Source organism: Mytilus trossulus, chromosome 2 (genome assembly GCF_036588685.1).
Source record: "Mytilus trossulus isolate FHL-02 chromosome 2, PNRI_Mtr1.1.1.hap1, whole genome shotgun sequence".
NCBI classification, from domain to species: Eukaryota; Metazoa; Mollusca; class Bivalvia; order Mytilida; family Mytilidae; genus Mytilus; species Mytilus trossulus.
This window is the reverse complement of record NC_086374.1, coordinates 43,429,317-43,453,862: the sequence shown is the minus strand read 5'-3', so window position 1 is coordinate 43,453,862 and position 24,546 is coordinate 43,429,317. Positions and strand designations below refer to the sequence as shown.

General features: G+C 32.2%; 1 protein-coding gene across 1 annotated transcript in view; it reads left to right on the top strand.

Annotated features, from left to right (window-relative positions):
- Nucleotides 1-24,546, top strand: part of LOC134705785 (fibroblast growth factor receptor-like) — a 50,699-nt gene that overhangs the window by 6,493 nt on the left and 19,660 nt on the right. The window contains exons 2-8 of the mRNA XM_063564501.1: nt 2,897-2,950; nt 7,345-7,415; nt 10,813-10,908; nt 16,659-16,757; nt 17,944-18,480; nt 20,630-20,728; nt 24,442-24,540. Coding sequence (XP_063420571.1) covers nt 2,897-2,950; nt 7,345-7,415; nt 10,813-10,908; nt 16,659-16,757; nt 17,944-18,480; nt 20,630-20,728; nt 24,442-24,540 — 1,055 coding nt within the window. The remainder of the gene's footprint in view (nt 1-2,896; nt 2,951-7,344; nt 7,416-10,812; nt 10,909-16,658; nt 16,758-17,943; nt 18,481-20,629; nt 20,729-24,441; nt 24,541-24,546) is intronic.

The window sequence follows — 24,546 nt, the reverse complement described above, 5'->3', positions numbered from 1 at the left end:
ATCAATCAATCAAACATGATCGTGATCAATCAACCAATAATGATCATGATCAATCAATCAATCATGTTTCCGTCTCATGTGTTTATTATAGGGTTCAAGATCTTCTTCGTTTCTTTTTCGCTGTTTCAATTGACCCTAACCAACGTGTTTAACTAACCAACCAACCAACCAACCAACTAATCAATCAATCAATCAATCAATCAATCAATCAATCATGATCAATCAATCATGTTTCCGTCTCATGTGTTCAATATAGGGTCCAAGATCTTCTTTGTTTTTTTTCGCTGTTTCAATTGACCCTATCCAACGTGTTTAACCAACCAACCAACCAACCAACCAACTAATCAATCAATCAATCAATCAATCAATTAATCATGATCATGATCAACCAATCATGTTTCCGTCTCATGTGTTTAATATAGGGTCCAAGATCTTCTTTGTGTCTTTTTCCATGTTTCAATTGACCCTATCCAATGTGTTTAACCAACCAACCAACCAACCAACCAACCAACTAAACAACTAATCAATCAATCAATCAATCAATAAATCAATCAATCTGTATGACTGTTTTTTCATGAGTTTATTGAAGGAACAAACTCTCATTTATTCAAGAAAAATTGAAATTTAATATTGTTCTTACGTCACTTCTGAAAAAAAAATCAACATGTTCTCTGAAACTACAAGTACAATCGACCTCAAAATTTGCAGTCAGCAGGGCATACATGTACTTAAAGTTTATAAAAAAATTTGGTGCAGATGTCTCTCACAGCTTTTCCTAGAGAAAAGAAATGGCAATGCCGTAAAAATCGCTTGCTAGGTCCGTAAATCTCAGTAAAAACCTACAATAAAATGTCCGCTCCGAGATTAAAATACTAATCTGTGTTACAAACAGGTGCTGAAAAATGTTCATTATCAGAAAATAATCAATAAATGTGTTTTAAAGTTACACCGGATCAATTAAATCCAAAACATGCACTGCCCGTGATTTGTCATCAAGATGTCAATTTCCTACAATGACAAAAGAAATTACATTGTGTACATTCCATCTCTAAACATGTTGTCTGTTTAACGTCCCGACCTAAAGAGAAACTTTTCCAAATCAATCAATAAAAAAAATCAATTATCCATTCATCAGAGGGGAAAGACTGCCTAACAATTGTTTTCAAAACAATTGCTTTATATTTCCAATTAAATTTGTTCCCAAATTTCATGATCACCTAATCATAAAAAATAATTGTGCGAGTGAGGTATCCGTGTTCTATGGACACATTCGTTTTTACCAGACAACCCTAGCCGTATTGGTCACATTTTTTTGGAACTTTTGGTCCTCAGTGCTCTTCAACTTTTTGTTTTGGCTTCAAACCCTTTCCATCTTAGCATCACTGGTAAGTTTTGTATGGTCGAAACGTACGTCTGGCGTATTAAATTTTAAACCTAGCTATTATTCGTGTGTTTCTCTGTCCTATATTTTCTACCATTTATTTGTATTGTATTTCTGTCATGTAATATTGTCATTTTAATATTATATTTAACATGGCCATTAAAGCGGGGGGTTTGGCATGCAATAAAACCAGGTTCAGCCCAACATTTTTCTTAAAATGTCCTGTATCAAGTCAGGAAAATGTCCATTGTTATATAATAGTTTGTTTCCGTGTGTGTTACATACTAATGTTGTGTTTCTGTCTCTTATATTTGATGCGTTTCCCTCAGTTTTCGTTTGTAATCCAGGAGTCGATTTCACAAAAAAACTTATATAGAGAAGTTAATTTCAAAACACTGGTGGGGAAACCGCTCAAATGGTAAATGTTGATCAGCTGGTGATAACATACATTAAATTGAATTGTTTCATAGCCCATACCAAATTCAAAACTCGAAATGTAAGAGTTCGTGACAGCTGAATCTATTACATTTTGCTATATAGAGTAAAACATCACTATTAACTACTGCTGCGTATTCTTCGTCATTCACTGAGGACAATTGAACATCGTGGCTCAATTAATAAGGTTTTTTAATTCGATTAATTGTATTCATATTGACATAATCGTACCTTTTGAAATTCAAAAATGTAGCGAAACATACATCTAGCATGTAATAAGAAAACTCAAATTCGAACAACGCAATGCTATCATACTAATTGTAATATGTTGAAAATAATATTTGATTTCAAATATAAAATGGTGAAAGTAAAATAGAAACACTTACATATGTTAACCTTTAAAGTTACCACATCTTTTTTTCAATATGTTTTTTTAGGTTCATTTCAATACTTCAATACTATGTATTTGAAAAAAATCTATAATATTCCTCGGGGGGGGGGGGGGGGGGGGGGGGTCCTCCTATATTTTTAGTGGCACGAGTGTGCCGAAAAACAGGGTCGCTAGTTATTGCCCTGCTGGTTAGACCAGGGTCTCTTTTTCGTGTCCTGCGCTGGTTAAAACAGAGTCACTTTTTCATACGCTGCTGGTGAGTACATGGTCTTTTTTAAATCAAAGTATTCCTCTAGAACAGGATCGCTTATTTAACTGTTAAGTATATAGTCTAAAACCCGGGTCTAGAACAACATCTATTTTATACGGTCTAGAACAGGGTGTATTCCCGGTGAGCGTGGTTAAAATAGGGTATTTTTTTTAAGGTTTACTGGTTAGAACAAGGTATAATTTGGCAAGTGCTGTCGGCACAGTTTATAATTTGATTTATAAGTATCAAAATTATCTGCAATAAGTGATATCATGGTTGAGGCTTTGTTCGTTCTAGTTTAGTAGTGCGTTACTTTGAGTATAGGTATAGTAAGTAAGGAAATTTAAGTTAGGGTTGAAAATAATACAAAAGTTAAATAATTGACAAATGACAATGCGATGTTGATGTTATCATTAGATTATCTTTTCATACTTTATAGAAATTTTTGCAACAGACCAAGGACCTACCAGTATGGCACGAAGTCTTGTCCTAGGTATGTATTCTGATATTTTACCATAATGCATTGTTTTGAATGAAAAAAAACCCAAACAATACGTACAAACGTATTACGTCCGACACGCTTTTCTAGAATTACCTTCACCAGGAGTGCTCAAAGTCGATTATTTGAAAGATTTATTATCCTTGGCTTACACGCTTTCTGTAATCAGTTGTTATAATAGTTCAGTTATTGAAAACTCAAACGACCCAAATAATAAAAAAAAATGTAGGACTATTTTATATTTTTTGTGGAAGGGGATGATGAAAAGGATTAAAAATAAAACCCAAAATTCAGTAGATAATTGTGTAAAAATGAAAAGGATTAAACTTGAAACCCAAAATTCAGTAGAAAATTGTGTAAAAATAAAAAGGTAATGGCGTAAAACATTATATAAGCATGCATAGCAACAGGTGAATGGGAATATTCTATATAAAAATCTAACCTGCCCATCGTCTAGAATATCAATTTGTCGTCCCTTTATTCTATATATATATATATATATATTGTCTCATGCATTGCATTGCATAGTGAGTGACAATGAAATAACAACCGGTCTTGTTTATAGCAATCTAACGTGACAATTTCTGGCCATATTTTCATGGAAGTAATATTAAAGGTGTACATCAAATATGTCTAGGACTATAAAATGGAAAATTAAAATTTTTCTTCTATCAAACGCGTGACACCCCTTGGAAATAAAATGTTTATGTGTAATTGCAATCCACGCGATCTAAAGGCTACCTTTCTGCTAGTATTATGGAACGCCAGAACTGTCTTGTTATGACCATTTTCATTATATGATGTGCATTTACCTTTAAATGGTGTGCGCTTACCATTATATGAAGAGCAAACACCTTTATATGACGTGCAAATATGCTTATATTATGTGCAAATTTGCTAATAGTTAACAAAAATACCAAGATTATAGTTTAGTTCGCGAGATGCGCGTTTCGTCTACACAAGACTCAGCAGTGACGCTCATATCAAAATATTTATAAAGCCAAACAAGTATAAAGTTGAAAAGCATTGAGGATCCGAAATTCCAAAAAGTTGTACCAAATACGGCTCAGATAATATTTCCCTGGGATAAGAAAATCTTTAGTTTTTAGAGAAATTCAATTTTTTTTAACAGGAAATTTATAAAAATGCCATTATTGATATTCATGTCAACACCGAAGTGTTGACTATTGGGCTAGTGATCCCCTTGGGGACGAAACGTCCTCAAGCAGTGGCATCGACCCAGTGGTGTAATAGTTATCAAAGGTACCAGGATAATAATTTAGTATATCAGACGCGCGTTTCATCTACATAAGACTCATCAATGACGGTAATGATGTGCAAATATATCTATATGATATACAAATATATTTATATGATGTGCAAATCTACTTATATGATGTGCAAATCTACTTATATGATGTGCAAACATACTTATATGTTATGCAAACATTCCTATATGATGTGCAAATATCCGGATATGATGTGCAAAGAATCTTTTATGATGTGCAATTGTACTTAACTGATGTGCAAAGATCCTTATATGATGTGCAAAGATCCTTATATGATGTGCAAAGATCCTTATATGATGTGCAAAGATCCTTATATAATGTACAAATATACTTATATGATGTACAAATATTCTTATATGATGTGCATTTTCCCTTATTTTATGTGCAAAAATCTTGATATGATTTGGTGTTATCATTATATCGTATGCTTGTAATCGCATATCATGTGGTTCAATTAACTCCATTATATGATGTCGAAACGTCAATATAGGATTACCTTTCAACGTTGTTATGGTCAATGAACATCATTACGATTCCAAAGATTACTGTCTACATCGTAACTGATTCCGATCTGCTTCTGTTGAGTTAATTTAAACCCAGCTCAAATATATAGTTATATCGTTTGAAAAATGGTTGAGATTCAAAAAAAGATAAACCTTGACATTAATCAAAAAACTCATTCCGTATCTCATTCAATCCATGTGTGTGTGTGGTTGGGTTTTTTTTTTTGTTGTGAGGGGGCTCGGTGATTGAGTGGTGTAAGTAGTCGACCTACTATTTTTCTAGACTGTCAATACTTAGGTTATGATAACGAATCCTATACTTTACAGGTGAGCCTTTCTCCAATCTTAATTGAAAAGAATTACATGTGTATTAGTTTTTTTTACCGAAAATGGTGGTTCTCTGTGAGGACTTCGGCTTCAATCAATATAAACTCACCGACGAGTATTATCATGATTGTGTTGGAGGTGGCGTTGAACACCAATCAATCAACAACAAAAATTAACCAATCATCTATACCGGTAAACCTATGCAAGAGTAGATAATTTCTACTTATTGTTATGAAATATTGTTTAAACTGACAATACATTGGTGTCTTTTGCAATGAGTAAAAATAAGAAGATGTGGTACGAGTGGCTATGAGACAAGTCTGCTATCAAGTCATAATTCGTAAAAGTCAACAATGATAGTTCAAACTACGAGCTTCAACACGCAGATTTTGCTCAACCGACCATTAAGCTACAGTTATGGCCCCAACATTTGTTTTATCCTATTTCCCCCACAGCCAGGAAATTCTTCAACTAGCTCTTGTATTATTTGATCTTAATCTTCCTCCGAAATGTTTAAAACGCTATTTTTTGTTGAATTGCGCTTTCCAACTTTGTCTTTAAAATGCACTTTTGACATTCGCTTGTAATAGCATAAGATTTGAGCGATATTTTAGTAACCCCGCAAAAGCAGATCGAATCAGTTATGACGTAGAGAGTAATCATTCTAATCGTAAGGATGTGCATTGACCATAACGACGATGAAAGCACATCATATAATGACGTTTCGACATCATATAATGAAGTTAACCGAGCCACATGATATAATATTACAAGTACATAATATAATGACACTACCACATCATATAAACATGTTTGCACATAATATATGGAAAATGCACATCATATAAGGATATTTGCACATCATATTAGTATATATGCACATCATATCAGTACATTTGCACATCATTTTTTGAAAAAGGATCATTGCACGTCATATGAGTACGCTTTTACATCATATAAGTATAGTTGCACATCACATAAGGATATTTGCACATCATATAAGAATGTTTGCACATCATATAATAATGTATGCACATCAAATAAGTATGTTTACACATCATATAAGTATGTTTGCACGTCATGTGAAGGATATTTGCACATCATATATATAAGGATATTTGCACATGATATAATGACAGGTGCATATTATATTAAGGGAAATGCACATCATTTAATTAAAAGATATTTATAAAATGTGTATCATAAAATTATAGAAATGCTAAGCGATATTTTGATGTACTTCAAAGTTAGTGTAATTATTTTTTAAGAGTTTTGTTCTGTGCAAATTTGTATTTTAAGGAAAATAGCATTGAAACATTTCTCGCACCAACAAAGGATTGTCATGATACTTAACTTATAAGTTTGTAAAGGCAATATCTGGAACAAGTTCAACAATTAATGCATATCAATTGTTTTTTGAAAGAGTTATGCCCTTGGAAATTTAGATTATGTAGAAAGTTCTATTCTAGCACTATCACACATACATTTCTTGTTGACTTTTTAATGAAATTTATACCAAAGGTTTATACCAGAAAGATTTTTGAAAAACGGAAACAGACGTCATTAAAAGATTTATGCCTCTTGCAATACAAATTATATGGAAGCGTACTTGTGCCTGCATTTATTGTAGGATATTTTTTTTTTAATTTAAAAGGAGTTTTTGTGTTCATCTAATTCCCTTGGACAGATAAAACCTTTGCGACGCGGGGGACATTGGAACGGTGTCCTTATGTTTCATTTTTTGGGTTGCACCTTTGTATTACTCAAGTGTGCAATTTTCATAACAAACAGATTATGACAAGGCCATGATTGTTTCCGTACACATTAATCGTATATATTTTTACTATTGTGTTTTAGCTTGAATGAGTATAAAACATTCTAAAATAACATACAGTACGTTTACTTTAACCGTTTTTTATAGACTGTCAAAAGATTAGATTATGTCTGATTTTGAAGGTAACGATCATAGACCTTTAGTAAGAATAGAAAAAAGAATCTACCGTAGATTGGAATATGAATCATATACGAAAACGTTGCAAAAGTGAAAATTCTGAACCTCACACAATTTAGAAAATATAATTGCAGTTTTCAATTGAAAAGCACATTTATGCTATGATATTTCTAATGAAATGAACGCGCAATATTGTTGCGCTTTGTTGTTGTATTAGACATGTAAGAACGTCTATATATTTTGTTTATTCAGAATGGGAATACAACCAATGCATGTAAATTGATAATTAAAAATGATTGCAATATTACATGTATGCAGGTGTCGAACCAACAAAATTTACACAGAGACCCATTGCTGCAATAAATGGAATGGGTATACCTGTGATGTTCGTAAGTATTAAAACATATGCAAATAAATAAATATCGTTATCTCATATCAAATGAATTTCTTAATGTGTTATGCATTTAACGATGCATTATAGTGTTACTCTGAGAAAATAAGTATTACCTGGTTGGTTTTCGCTATATATTTTGAATATCCAATTGGCACTTTGGATGCTTCGTAAATATGGATCAGGGGGCTCTCACCATTACTCTGTGCCCTTTCTTCTAAAATTTTGACATTTTTGGGCTATAAAGTGACAACCTATAAAGCGCTCCGTAGATATTGAAGACGACGTTATTCTGAAAAATACAACATTTATATATACAGAGTCAATGATTTGGTTAAATTGTTTGACATTGAAAGACCAAGGGTCTCAACCTCATTTAAGCGGTCTCGGGTTGGTTTTCGCTATATATTTTAAATATCAATCTGGCACTTTGGGCGCTCCGTAAACATGAAAGACAGGAAGTGTACCCAAATTCCTTTTCGTCACGTTTGTATCTACTTGTTGACTAAATTCTGCTTAATATAATAGGCAGATTGAGAGATCAGGGGGCTATCACCATTGCCCTGTGCCCTTTGTCCTAACATTTTGATAATGTTTAGCTGAAAAGTGACAATATAACCCCTTCAAAGATATCGAATATGACAATATTCTGGAAAATCCTTCTAATACAACCTTTATATGTATAGAGTCTATGATTTAATTAAATTTTATGGACACTAAAGGACCAGGGGGGTTCACCATCATTTAAGCGGTCTCAGGTGGGTTTTCACTATATATATTTTGAATATCCAACTGGCACTTTGGGCGCTCCGTAAACATGAAAGACAGGAAGTGTGCCCAAATTCCTTTTAGTCATGTTTGTATCTACCTGTTGACTAAATGTCTGCTTAATATTAGGCAGATTGAGAGATCAGGGGGCTATCACCATTGCCCTGTGCCCTTTGTCCTAAAATTTTGATAATTTTTAGCTGAAAAGTAACAATATAATTAGGCCTTCATAGATATCGAATATGACAATATTCTGGGAAATCCTTCTTATACAACCTTTATATATATATAGAGTCTATGATTTAATCAAATTTTATGGACATTAAAAGACCAGGGAGGTCCCACCCTCATTTTAGAGGTCTCAGGTAGGTTTTCACTATATATTATTTTTTGGGGCTTACCATAAATATTTTTATTTATATTTCCTATGTTTTCTAGATTTAGCGGTTTTTCTTTTTGTTTTAAGAAATATCATTTACAAATTAAAGTAAATCTTGGAAGTTTTTTTTTATTGACAACAATCTATATTATATAAAGACAAATATGCAACTAAGAAAAGGGTTTATATTCGAGGACAACGAGTACTTACAACAGTTTGAAGAGGTCATTTTACGATTTTCTACGTATCTTAACAGTCCTCTTAACTATGAAAATCATGTTATTAATGTTAGCAAGTATTTCTTTTTTCATGATTTTCAACAACATTTTGAATATCATGCCGACTGCTAGCAGCCAGTTGGATATTGAATATCGAATATCGAATAACGAACCGGCTGCAAACTTCACCTACCTATGTTCTTAGAAAAAAATATATGTATACTAGGTCACAAACGTTTTGTGGTGGAATTATTTGTATATCTTTATGTAAGAGTGTGGAAGAATGATTCAGAAGAATGTTCTGGTCAATGCAGACTTGTCTTCCAAACAAATATTAAAGCACGAGAGCAACGTGAAACTTTCCGTTCTTGTAATGCAAAACAAGTATGTTACTTTTTTACTATTTGACAGGATGGCGAGAATATGAAGAGCTTTTTTCACACATATCACAAAAATAATTTCTGCCGCAAAAGATGACACCATGTAACAAGCAATGTCGCCAGCATTTAAATCATTCCATCATTATTTACGGTTCTATATAAACTCTATTGAAAATTTAACGTGCAGCAACCTCTTTTGGTAAAATATATCAAGTGAATAGTAATATCTTTCAATTAATGAACAGGAAACTTTAGAATTGATTGGATAGTCTCTTCGACTGATAAATCATACATTAGACACTAAAAAAATTGGTTATATACCTTTACTAGAGGCTCTCAAGAGCCTATGTCGCTCATCTGTATTTGATGATGCTATGGAAATCGTGTAAAATAAGGTTAACATTATAATTAATAATAGATACTAGATAGTATTAGATACTATAAAACTATCTAAGAAAATGACAAAAAACTGCCAAATGTCCGTAAAATTACTAACTCAGGGGTACCAACCCAACAACGGGTGGTCAGGTTCGTCTGAAGTCTGATGAAAGTTTTTACCCCATGTAAAATTTGCTCTTAATGCTTTAGTTTCAGAGATATATGCCAAAACTGCATTTGATCCCTATTTTCTATTTTAGCCATGTCGGCCATGTTGTTCGCCAGGCAGTGTCATCGAACATTTTTTTTTAAACTAGATACCCTAGTCATGATTGTGTCCAAGTTTGGTTAAATATGGCCCAGTAGTTTCAGAAAAGAAGATTTTTGTACAAGATTACAAACAAATGACGAAAAATTGTTTAAAAATTGATTTTAAAGAGGAAGAACTCCTTAATGGGTCTACTGACAATTTGGTCATGTTGACTTACTTGTAGACCTTTCTCTGCTGAACATTGTTATGCTTACAGTTTATCTCTATGTATAATAGAATTCAACATAATAACCAAAAACTTCAAAATGTCCTTAAAATTACCACTTTTAGGGTAGCAACCCAACAAAGGGTTGTCAGATTCGTTTGAAAATATTTGGGCGGATAGATCTTAACCTGGTGATCTTTTTGTACTCAATGTCAGATTTACTCTAAATGCTTTAGTTTCAGAGATATAAGCCAAAAACTGCATGTTACCCCTATGTTCTATTTTAGGCATGTCGGCCTTTTTGTTTGGTCGGTGGGGTCATCAGATACATTTTTAAATAAGTACCTTAGTGATGATTGTGGCCAAGTTTGGTTAAATTTGGCCCTGTAGTTTTATAGGACAATATTTTTGTAAAAGTTAAAAGACGACAACGACAACGACGACGACGGACGATGGACGACAGACACCAAGTTATGAGAAAAGCTCAATTAACCTTTTAGGTCAAGTTGGTTAGAAATTTTAAGTATCTGGTTTGAACCAAATTGTTACCATTCATAACGAGAGACAAACTCTAAAATTTATGAAAGATTTAATTCTGGAAGAATGAACTACATGTATGTGATAAAAATGACTTGTTAGCGTTCTGAACCTTGAAGGTGTTGACAATAACCCCTATTACATCAACTGTAATTTCTGAAATATGATAATTAAAAAACAAAACAAACAGTTCAGAAACTTTAGATATCAATTTAGTAAGATAACTAAAAGACCTTTTTTTGTTTGTGTTTAATTTCAGCCATCTGTAATCATCCTTGTAAAAGTCATGAAACCTGTTATGCTCCTGACACATGTCGCTGTTCAAACAAAACTATAGGAGGAGTATGTGCTGGTCGTAAGTTAAGACTTATTCGATATATTTTAGTTTACTTATGATTGATTCAATTATGATTGTTAATTTTTTTTAGGTGAAACAAAAGCACGGCTAGTTACTTTTTCATATCGAGAAGCGTTTATCGGACGACCATTTGATATTATTGGGGGGAGGAGGATTTTGAAATAAATACCTGACTTGCAATGAATTGAAAATAAATAACTCAGCAGGTATAATCGAAAGTATGAGATGGCACCAGATTCTTCATAAATTCATCTTTTTTCCAAAAAATAAATCGGGAAACTCTTCCCAATTCCTTTAATAATAAAAGTATAAATATTATTTAAATATAATTGAAATGCTTAAAAATTGCTTTCATTTAACTTGAGGTATATTTTCTCAAGAACACTTACCTCACTTTTAATACAGGGGCCGTAGCTTAACATTGAGACAAATGCGTCATATAGCAAATTCCACAACTAAACGCTTGTCTCCATATCAAATTGTGGTTACGGGGAGTGCCTTGCAAGAAGCAAGTTTTGTTCTCCCTTAGACGTAGCCCTGATTTTTCGGAATCACTGTTTCTTATCTATTTGTCTGTTGTTCATTGTTTATCCTTCTGTATTCTGTTAGTGTTGCATTCCTTTTTTAATTCAGTAATTTTGTTTTATTTAGAAATAACTTGATCATCATCATAAAACTTCTTTTTTTCTGAGTGAAAAAATATTCTAAAAATGAATTATTTTACTCAGCTAAGAATGAGAACTTTTTCATTTGCCATAAAACATTATTCTCAACGTTTTTTCTTTGCTGAGAATTTTTTTTCTCAGTGATGTAAGCGGTAAAATAGGTGATTGAAAACTAAAAAGAATACCAAACTTCGTTCAAACTCAGTTTTATCTGTTTAGCAATAATGTAAAACATAAAAAGAATCTATGATAGATAAAATGACAAGGGGCCTGGTCTTTTAAAGTTGTCCCTAGAAACTTAAGTCTTACACTGAATCTATTCATTTTGCTTTGAGACCAAAATATTGTCAAAAAATAATTAAAACAGATCTTGCATTTTCAGATTAAGAAAGAGTCTGGGGGAACGCCCAGAAAGCATGGTTTTGCATCATTTGTTCTTTAGCTTTTTGGGCTTTCAAAAACCCTTCAAAATTTTTGTTTGCTTTGCTCCACTCGGCGAAACATGATTATCAATACTTTAAAAAAAGTATAGTTAAAACAACTTTTATACTGTGTATGAATACATGTATACATGTATATGCAGTTAGGAATATAGAAGATTCATTTCTGCAGAGTATGATGATTAATTCTGATTAAATGGTACGTAATAACTTGACTATACATGTATTATTTTTATTAAACAAATAATTTAAAAACTTTATGTTTTCGATTTTCATATAGTTGTGAAAATTAAAAAAATAGTCAGTCCCTTGCTTTAATGAAAAATCTTGCTTCACTACTGCAGAAAATAGAAAATTTGTCCTCTTAGTTTACAAAAATAAATAACCGATCCAAAACAAATCCTTCTCCCCCCCCCCCCCCCCCCCCCCAGCATATCAAATGGTCGCCCCCTTACAGTGATTTTGAAACAGGTTGATTTAGTTGGTTATTGTTTGATTATGTAACTGTCAGAACTTTTGACACAATTCTTTTCAAACGTTTAAAATATTTTAGGTCAAACGATGTACAATATATCTATTAACACAGAATAAGCAAAGTATCGCTATTGTTATTATGTGGTTGAACGATTGACTTTCTTCTGTACTAGTCATCCCACGAGGACACGCTTTGTGAGCGTAAGATCAGCCCGATGGCCGGAGGCCAAAGGTTGATCAAGCACTGACAAACCAAGCCCAGTTGGGATAACTATTTTACGTTCCAGCTGATTTAGAGTAGACGATAAAACATTTACAATTCATAAAATCTAGTTTAGAACGCCACACAACCATGATATATTTCATATATAACCGTATAATGAATACCCTTTTATGGCCCCCGAACACGATGAGTAGATATAAAGAAAAAAAAACACTGTTTAAAAAACTTTGAATCAGACAAAATACAAAGAATTTTCTAGTTTTAGGCATAGATTATCGTAGTCCTTTTTGGTATGACTTTATCATTTTGATTTTTTACTGAGACATCAATGCTCTTCTACGGAAGCCCTGGAGTGCCATGCAAAAAAAAATCAGTCAATAATATCATGAAAATATCATGTGTTAGCTGGGTAGTCAAACTTTTTACATTGTGTGATTTCAATTTATACATGTGAATTTTATAACAAATCTTTTAATATAATTCTTTATTTGCAAAACATACAAAAACCAATTTTGGTTATGGCAAATACATTGACAAAACAAACATGAACAAACATAATGAAAACTCGACAATATTATAAGAGATATGATAAAAACAGTTACTGTTCTACTTTCCGCAGTTCTAATGACTCTTTAATAAAAGAAACAACTGCTTTTACATCATTTGGTGTTGATGGATTTAGTATAATCACGAGTTTACCAGAAAAATTAAGTGTATTAAAATTTACGTATTTTTGTAAATAATATTTTAGAAGGATTTCTCTTTTATTTTTATTTATTTTACAGTTAAAGAAAAAATGAAATTCATCGTCTAAGATATTACATATTTTACATTTTCTAATCAGATTATGTCTATTCTAAATACAAGACAATCTTGAGGCTATGCACCAATGGTACAGTAATACAGCAACAACTAACCTAGCGATATAGAGGGGACACCATACAGTCTTCAACAATATGTCTATCTCTTAATCGCCCAAATAAAGATATAAGGAGATGTGGTCTGTTTTCAAATAAGTCATGCAACTTTCAAGCACAATTCAAATGAAGTGAATGCAAGCATTTATAGATAACCGTACTGCCTTCAACAATGAGAGAAAAAAACCAGTACAGTTTGGTCGGCTATTTAAGGCCTCACCACGAACAAATATTGAGCAATTCATTTGAAAAAACTACAGACCTACTTTATAACAGAATAATGCAGTTTAAATTTTACTTACTGTTAAAAACCGTATAGCGACATGCAGTTGCTAACATCTACGTCAGTTGGTCTTCTGTGGGCGGTTGTTTGATTTAAAATCCTACGCCATCTACTATTAAATAAATGTCATGTTTCTGAGGGATATTTTTTTATTCGAACTGAAACCATTTTAAAAGAAATTCCCATTAGATATATTATACACATGATTTCTTTACAAATGCATGTATTATAGAGTAAACATTTTTACTGTTAACGACTTATAATTGTCTAGACCGATTAAATTTTCGCCAGTAGAAAACGAACGTAAAGATATGAAACCTAGGTCTATAAACATATAAACATTAGAATATGGCATCTATATTTTGCCGCGAAAAGGGTAAAATAGATTAAGATCGATAAGGGAATCCACGAAAATCAGTTTTTGATTCACATTATTCAAATAGTTTAGTATAATGCATGTTTACTTTGATCGTTACTTTTCTTTATACACAATAAGAATCACAGAACTGAATCAGGTCGAACATGAACTACATCATGAAACTTTTAAACAAAACTATGACACTGTATTATCAGTAATCATGAATTATGCGCAAAAGTAGCAGTTCATTCAGAAAATATGATATTTGTATATCCTAACGAAATATGTGATGCAAGAGACACAATCGTTGTTTATGTCTGTTAAGTGAATGAGAAAATCTGTCAAATTATCAACTGCATGATACATACTAGTATTCGAATAAACTAACATATCGGCTTTTAACAAAGATAACTACTAGCTTTAATTCATGTACATAAGTTCCTGAATCAAAAAATCAAAATGTTTATATTGTGTAATATTTTTATCATTAAAACACTTTACACAATCATACCCAACTGAACCAAACTGTGACAAAATGACTGTACTAAATGTTCCTCGATATGATTTGGGATGCTGTAGTGGTGAGAAAGATAAATGTTTTTAGATGTCAGCAAATTTAGTGCCTATGATGTACAAGAAGTACAAACAGAAACAGTCGAAAAGGATTGTATAATGTCTACATAAACTTTTATTTAGTGACTCTGAATGCTACTGTTTATCTATAGCACTTATATACACTTTCTGTCACTGCAGAGTCATGATCACGGACGCAAACCTCACGCAATTCTTTGCAATAAAGCGCAAACCTTTGCGAAATAACACAAACATCTTGACTTTAATTATTCATTATCGTTTGTATGTATATGTATATGGCCGAATCATTATGATAAATATGCATACATGCATAAGAATAAGGGAATTCTAGAAGTGCAATTATACACAAATCAAGAATAGTTTGTGTATCAGAAAAAGTATATTATTTAACAAGAAAATAGATATGTTATAGGCATATTTTAATTGGAAGGCCAAAATTTTGATTTTTTTTATTATGTAGATAAGATCAAAATAATGTCATACAATTGTGAATCTATCAAGTCAAATAGACAAAATGATTTAGAGTGAATTATTAAGAAAGAAACATTTTTTTTCAGATATTGATGTAAGAAATCCTTTTTTATTTCTCAGTAGAAGATAAAGATTTTTCCGATAAAGTAATGGAAGTTTCATTTCAATCTAGTAACGAAACTTTTAGATGCTTGGATAGCAATTTGAATGGAGAGAATATAATTTGAATAATAAAACATCTTCATTTTACACACCATTTTACAAAATCCTCAAACGAGAGGTTACTTTGGAAGTACTTCTATATTCGACTATATCTGTTTATATAAGCAGGGTAGATTTTTTTGATTTTTTTTTCGTATAAATTCATTTAACTCAATTATCTTTGTAATATATAACTTGTATTATCGAGTTTATATTTTTGAGGTTCTTTAAAACTTGCTGTTCAGTGTGAGTTGTCTCATTGGCACTCATACCACATCTTTTAATATCTATAACCCTGTTCATTTATAGTTAATGATATATTCTAAATATTGAAGCTTTTTACTTTGCAATGAGTACAAAGGGGGTTACATTTTGATTTATGCCGCCTCCTTAATTAATAACTGCTCTTTGAATTTTAAATAAGATAAAAAATAAAATTAATGTTTGCATTATTTCGGAAAGGTTTGCGTTACATCGCAGAGGTTATATCACGTGGTAACGTTACCGCAAACATAGGAAGAAACAATAAAAAGAAAGTTGTGCTGCTAAATAAGGACAACAATAGTATACCGCTGTTCGAAATTCATTAATCGACTTAGAAAAAAACAAATCTGGTTACACACTAAAACTGAGGGAATCGCATCAAATATAAAAGGAGAACTACTGCACAACTGGAACATTAAATGTAACACACACAGAAACGAACTATAATATACCAATGGCCATTTTCCTGGTTTTAAGTTTTTACCAAGAGATTATTCATCCACTTAGCTAACGTATTAAAGAACGAACAACAAGAAGGTAACAGCTCGTCCCAAATAAACAATGAAATAAAGGACAAACATCAGTCAATCACAGTAAGGTATATTGATTTATTGATGTTTAAAGCCACTTCCAACTACAGTGACTAATTCCTGCTGGTCAGCTATAATTATTGGATGAAGCCGGAGTGCCTGTAGAGATCTACTGGAAACTGAAAATCCTAACGAATAGAGGGACATATCATTTTATTTCATTATGACGACGATTCGAGGAACGGGCGATATTCTAAGTCTTGCATATATATGAAATACAAATTAGTGTTTGAAAAAGAAGGTAATGTTCAAATGCTGTATTTGCAGATGCGTGTTTTCCACCTTGTCAGCATGGCGGGGAATGTTATGGGCTAAATATATGTAGTTGCCGACCAGGTTATGCAGGTGATTTCTGTGATGTTAATCGTAAGTATGTTAGTCAGTTGTCAGTTTAAGGATGCCATTGATTAGCATACTCTGTATATTAAGAAATATATGAGTTTATTAAGTTTACGCTTAAACTCAGTTGAAAGATATTTAGTATAAATGTATGGTTTTCATTATTCTAAATATAATAGAAATTTAATATTTCACTTGTAAAAAACATTGTCTAACTTTCTCATTTAGTTGGCATTAAAATATAATAAGAATTCTTCAGTTTTTGCCATGCAAATATTCTATATACATGGAACTAATTTATATGTGTTATCGTTTGTGTTAATCCTTATTGGGATATATATACCGAACAAAAGTTGTTTGTAATACTTAAGGTGGTATGGGGGTCTTCCTCCATCTTGGATTGTAAAAAACAGAGAACCAAAGGTCCAGATTTTCCATCAAGTTAGCAAAGTTTGATACAGGAATGCAGATACTTAATGTGAATTTTCATTTATAAGAACCAATTCATAAGAATATAACTTAAAAATATTAATATTTTTGAAAATGTTAATTATTTTTGATTGTTTAAAAAAATTGAATTGGAAGGGGAGGTGACTCTAAAACAGAAGGATTCTACATGGAATTTTCCTATTTTGTATTTTAGCCGGGAAAATGTACGGTGACCCTATCTTTTCATTTGATATTCCAAAAGCAGTGTCTTAAAGCTATATTTTCCTGAAGTATTCAACAATTCTATCTTTTTGTTTAGTGTCTTATCACAAAATTGTGTTTTTTCCTGTATAATCCGTACAACATGTGTCATTTTGTCCCGTCCTGTAGCTTTAGAAAATGCGCGGTGACCTACCATTTTTATTATATTTTTCAACATGTATCAATAGATACAACGTTTTGACAAAGTATGAACATATTCTATCATTTTTATTTTAGACTCCCATACCGCTTTAAGGTATACTCTGTTCATTAATGTTTCGAAAGCTGGTATTTCATATAAGAATAATGTACTATTTTTATGAAATATTGAAATATAATTGAAAACCAATTCTTTCTCTTCTTGAGATATGCCACAACTTATGACTTTTTGAATTAAGAAGAAGAATTCGATGCCAAATAACACATTAAAATGATATCTGCAGCTATGAAGTTGTCATAGAATGTTCATATCACTACAAAAATTGCCATTTGAACATCACGCAATAATATTCTCCTTTTTCAGCATCTGATATTATATTTGTGGTAGACGAATCAGGTAGTGTTGGGAGTAGTAATTTTCGTGTAACAATGGAGTATCTTGCCAATGGTGTTAATAGACTTCCTATCAGATACGACTTACTACGTGTTGGTATGGCTTTATTCCAGGGCTCTGTTAAAACAAGATTTCAGCTCGATCATAGCTTCGATAAGTCTGTCATTACAAACACAATATTGGAGACAGTTTTCGGAATAGGCGATTCAACAGACATTGATGGTGCTATTGGTTACGCTTGCGGCGATATGTTTGAACTTGAAAAAGGAGATAGAAAACATGCCCAAAATATTTTAGTGTTGATAACTGATGGACAGTCATCTAGTGCAAACAATCCTGGACTGCAAAAGTGTAAAAGAAAAAACATAACAATAATTGGGATAGGAATTGGGAGTAGTGTTAATGAAAAACAACTTCGATCTTTGGTCTCCAAACCGGAATATTACTTTGATACAACATATGATAACTTGGAGAAAACTTTACCCAAACTTATAAAAACTATAACAGGTATTTTATAGCCTTTATGAATATTTTCTGTACTTTTAAAACGTTATTTAAATGTAATTAAAAGTTAAAAGATTGCAAAGTAAAATTGCTGCACAAAAACGCTCACAGAAAATGTATGCGCTGGTACTCAGTTTGGCCATCTAAAGAATGTGTCCTGTTTGATTGAAAGTTTTTTATGATTTCATTACGTGGGTGGCTTGTTGTCCTGTATTGAACGTTATCTGTATCACGGTGTCATTTTAAACAAATTGCCATCGTGTTTTTTTTGTCTTTTTCCTACGTCCTTCGACTGTAAACCTTTACCAAAACTTTTCCTCTTTAACAAGAGTCTATTGCAACAAAACATGCTATAACCATCCTTCGAGTATTCGGTTTGCAAATTATGACCTACCAATCTGTTTGTTAAGCGACATGACCGTAATGGCTGAACATATATCGTTGCATAAAACAAACAGAAAAAAATATGATTGGGTGTAGACCCTTTAAAAATTTATCAACTGTATGCAACTCATGATGTGCATTTCGTCCCCGCGGGTATCACCAGCCCAGTAGTCAACACTTCGGTGTTGACACGAATATCGATAATGAGGTCATTTTATAAGTTTCCTGTTTACAAAACTTTGAATTTTGTTTGGCTTTCTCAATATTTTGATATGAGCGTCACTGATGAGTCTTATGTAAACGAAACGCGCGTCTGGCGTACTAAATAATAATAACTATAAATTGGTTAAACTCAAATTTACTAGCGAAACAAAAAAATAGAAGAACTGCACTTTACGTCTTTTTGACGACATATATAGGAAATTCAAATAAATTAGTGAAATGAAACTTTAGGATAATCGACCTCTATCTATCATGTCACAGAACTAACAAACTAAAATAAAACAATATAAACAGAAAATATCATCAGCATGATAAGTTCTGAAAATATGATCTACTAGAAAGTATTTATTGCCAGAATATTAGGGCACATTCTGTTGCGAATTATTACCTTTAAATGGCGATTGTTATACATATTTAGGTTCCTTTTTGGTCATGTATAAACAAAACAAATAAACAGACAAAGATAAATTTGAAATTGCAAAAGTATTTTCCGGCTGTTTATAACGTCGTCACACATAATTTATCAGATGTGTACTGATTGATATTTTCGTCCAGGATACGTTATATGTTTATTACTTCTAGTTGGGTTTGAACTATTTTTACATAACTGCAAGTACCCTCAGCTCGACACTTTGCGTCTTTCTTCTTTTTGAGTGAATTGTGTAGATCTGATAAGTTAAGATTTTGCAACTGATTTTTACAGTTTGTTTTTATGATGTTATGTAACACCACTCGTCTAGATAAGCTGAAAGTTTGGCGCACGCAAATATGTTTAACTGGTAGGCATTCCGCATATTCCGATCCCAAGTACTAGTAGTAAAGGTTGTTTTACATTGTCCTGTCAGTGCTGTTATAGCTTGCTTTGTCCTATGGGTATTTCTAATTTTTCAAATTAAGACGTCAGCAGTTTACCACAAAAAATCCCATAAATTGAATCAGAGTGTCATCCGAATGAAATAAATCAATAGAAATTAAATTCTTTAGTACAGAAGGTTAAAAAACAAATGACCCATTTGGTACATTTCAATGTTTTTACATCTGTTCCTATGTGTTTCAAATGTTTAATGAAAGTACATATGTTAAGATTTTATACATCTTATACATGTATATGTGTTTTAACTCAAATTATAGATCCTCAAAATATATGTAAACTTTTAGATTAAAGACAAATTTTCACAAAACTGTAGATTGTAGCAGGTGAAAGAAACCCACCGAAAGATGAAAGAGTAATTCATCTTAAACATTAACTTGCACGTGTGCCTCCGGCGATATTTTTTTTTTTAGGAAAAGAGATTTCATCGAAAAAACTACAGTGTTTTGTTTATTGTTGTCTTTTTTTTAAAAACTATAAGTAATCAACATGAAATCTGTGTAGCAAAAATGTTCAGCTTGATTAACATATGCCTTGCCTAGTTTCCAGTTATTATAATTTGTTGGTGTATTTTATCAATTTAATGCTATAATGTCAAATTTTTCTGCTTTGGGAAAGAAGGGAGCTCAACTCTAAGCTCAGTGAAATCTTATAATCATAATCGTATTTCTTTAGATTTTTGCCCACCTGGCTGCAAAAATAATGGTATTTGCATATCTCGGGGACTATGTCAATGTCCAGGAGGATTTAAAGGATTACTTTGTGAAACTGAAGGTAAGGTGAAATAACAATGTTTGATAAACTATTGTTGTGTATGTTAAATCATTTATACACATGTACCTACCAAACAGTTGTATTGTGAATGTTTGTATAGGTTGAATGCAGGTTTAATATAGTTATTCCCTGGTCAATGTCCTGCTCGAAAAAAATAATAGCTTTTATAATATATTAAAAAAAGATTTAGATATTCAAAGCTGTAGCCTGATGACATCCAAAATCTACAATGTGTATCGCTATAACTTTATATATTGTTAAAACAAAAGTAAAGCATAGCTCGGATTAATTTTTCAACATGCTGCAAAATATATATTTTACAAGGAAAATTGAAATGGTCAATTGCATATTCGAGTTTTCACAGGTGATTTTTAAAAATTTTAATGTCCGTTCTTTGATTTTCCTCTCTGTAACTCATTAAAAATGCATACAACCTTTTTCGCCGAAAAACTTTGCTAACGTTTTTCATGGTCAACTGTTACACTTTTGCGAATTTAGGAATCAATTTTGTATATTTTAAATCATCACAACATTAAATTGCTTCCATGCCTAGGTTGGACCCTGCTATTCGAAATATCGGCATAGGTTATAAAAGTCCTAAGGTGAAATAACAAGAACTGACAATGTAGACCAGAGCACAATTTGCGACTTCGGAACATATGACACCAGACTGGCTGAACTAATGATTGCCCGATGAGTCGACCATTTCACCATCAAGACTCCTGTACGTGATCTATATGCGGTGCATCTTTACAAGTGATGTTCAGTTACAGAGACGAAATTCTCCAACCTCATCTTTATGCATGTTATAATGATCAACAGAGATAGTTATTCCTGCAGGACAATTGTAGGTCTCACCAAGCGAGTTTAGCAATGGCCTACCATATCCAGAATAACACCAATGTGCTACCATGGTCTTTAAAATCACCGGACCATATTGAGCATCTATGGATTAAACTGAACAACTGTGTGCGTGAGCTTAAACCCGGCTTCAGACTCTCAATATGCTCTTAAAAATGTTGCAATCGGAATGGCGGGCAATCCAACGCAACAACATTAGAACATTGTGATACATTTACTTTTGTTAATCAATCATGACAGAATTGACTTTCCTCTGTTCAATAAGTGTGAATATCTTTATTAGTAAAAATTAAAATCACTAAAATACTGAACTCCGAGGAAAATTCAAAACGGAACGTCTCTAACCAAATAGCATAATCAAATGATAAAACACATCAAACGAATGGTTAGAGTGTAAGGTGTAAAATAACCATTCAGAATATCTGTTTTAATATATATTATGCGGGTTTTTTTTGCAGAGTAAATATCAAAACTTGCAGCAATATGTATTCCCACCCTTAAACTATTTGAATAAAAGGTTTTTTTTTTTTTATCCTTCATTGATTTTTTTATGTCTTCCGTTACATGTTAAATTATTTTTTTTTTTCATTTTGGAATTTAAAATCCGTTAAAATTTGACAGACCCGAATTTCCGGATAATGTAAATTGAACGGTCCGGAAATTCGGAGCCATCAAAATTGACCGGATTTTAAATTTTATATTCACCGGAAGTCACGTGCCGTTGGTAATTGTGGGAAATCTTGGCCAAACAAAATAATTATTCCCCCACTTCAAATAGAATCTTATCTGGTTTTATCCTTTCTTTTGGATATTTCTGGAAATATTTTACATCAATAAGCATAAAAAAGGTAGGACTTTGTTACTACGTAAAAATTTCTAACCGGCAATAAAAATTTCTTGTCAAAATTAGGTTTCGAAGTTCCCCCCAAAATTTGCTCTCAAACTCCAGACGTAAAAAATGGCCTCAGCGTTATGACGTTGTAGGAAGGCGTCCCAGAAAAAAAATAGCCTTGCCAAACGTTATAATTATTTGGACTATATCAGGTTGTGTCTTGAAGATATGAAGCATTGATATCATATCTGGGAACTAGTAAGTAAACAAAAACAAACATCTATGAATATTAAATTTCTCCCATAAATAATTATGGTTTGTGAAACAGCTGCATTTTCAATGAGCAAATTCAAAATTGTATCGCGAGATACATATCAAATATATAGGAATTCATAAGTTAAAATTTATCACAGGTACCAGGATTATAATTTAATACGCCAGACAATGAGGTATAAAACTGTAATGAAATATAAAAAAAGAAGATGCGGTATAAATACTGATGAGACAACTCTCCAAAATGCAAAAATAAATTAACAACTATAGTCCACCGCACGGCCTTCAACAATGAGCATAGGCCATACCGCATAGTAAGCTATAAAAGGTTCCAAAATGAGAAATGTAAATAGTTATCAAAGGTACAAGGATTATAATTTATTTAATAGGCCAGACGCGCGTTTCGTCTACATAAGACTCATCATTGACGCTCAGATCAAAAAAAATATAAAGCCAAACAAGTACAAAGTTGATGAGCATTGAGGACACAAAATTTCAAAAAGTCGTGGCAATACGGTTATGGTAATCTTTTCCTGGGGTAAGAAAATATATTTTCTATCTTTTTTTCTCATGACTTAGTGACATGTAGCCCAGGATGCATGAACAATGGAACATGTTACGATACGAACAAATGTAGATGTCTCCACGGTTATGAAGGAAATACTTGTACGATTCGTAAGTATATTTATATACATGTTTGTTCGAAAAATAAATAATTAGTTCTGATTGCACATTTTCATTTCTAGCCTTGAACATTTGGTAATATTTGTTGACGGAAAACAATACTATAAAGATGAAACGTTACCAATAACTATTTGAAATATGTATTATTACTTTTTTTTCTCAGATTTGTTTCCTTTTTGGTCTTAACACAAGTACCGATTGCATATAGCTGACAATGTGTGCTTAGATCTTATTCGTGTCCGAAATATAAAAATTCGTGATTGATAACAATGATAAAAGATATAACTGTATATTTTATATTAAAACCCATATCGTTGTATATAAATATATATTGATTTTTTAGCTTTGTTTATATTTTTTCGTTTGGACTTGTATCATATTTTCCCTCCGGTATATATGATCCGTTCATCCTTAGTCTCTTAAAATTCAAGAGTCTATCTAAAAATGAGGGTAAATTATATATGGCCTTCCAATTACCGTTTCGATCCCTAGCATCACTGAAGAGACATTTATTGTCGAAATCCGGATCTGGTGTACAAACATTATTGACACCTTATGATTGTGGCATAACATCTTGGCTACTAGTTAATTGTTTTCTGTTTAGTATTAAAGTTAATATATCAAACTCCATTTTGTTACATCTTGTGATCAATTTTATTTGGCAATCGCCAATGGCAGTCGGCAGGGTTAAAGAACATTAGTTGTTCGACCTGTTAGTCAACTGTTTTTTGTTAAAATATACTTTTCACTGTATTGGTCTTTTGGAAAATGTTGTTTGTGCTGTATATAGACCCTTCTACAACGAAATTTGTGTTACATGCACACGTATAAAAATTGCGATTTTTATCCAACGCAATCATAGGTTTGAACGTAGTTTCAATTTAGACTTGTTAATTATTTATACACAAGTCTACACTGAAAACTATGTTCAAACCTATGATTGCACTGGATAAAAACCGCAATTTTAAAAAACAAAATAAAAGGACTTCAATATATTTAAGACGTAGCGCATTAATTCTAGTTTTCATTTTGACATTTACTGCAAGATTTTGTCTATCTGTAGCTGTCTGTAATCAGAAGTGTGAAAACAATGGAACTTGTACAGAACCTGACACATGTGTATGCGAAAATGGATTTAGTGGAGGCTTGTGTGAAGTGGATTGTAAGT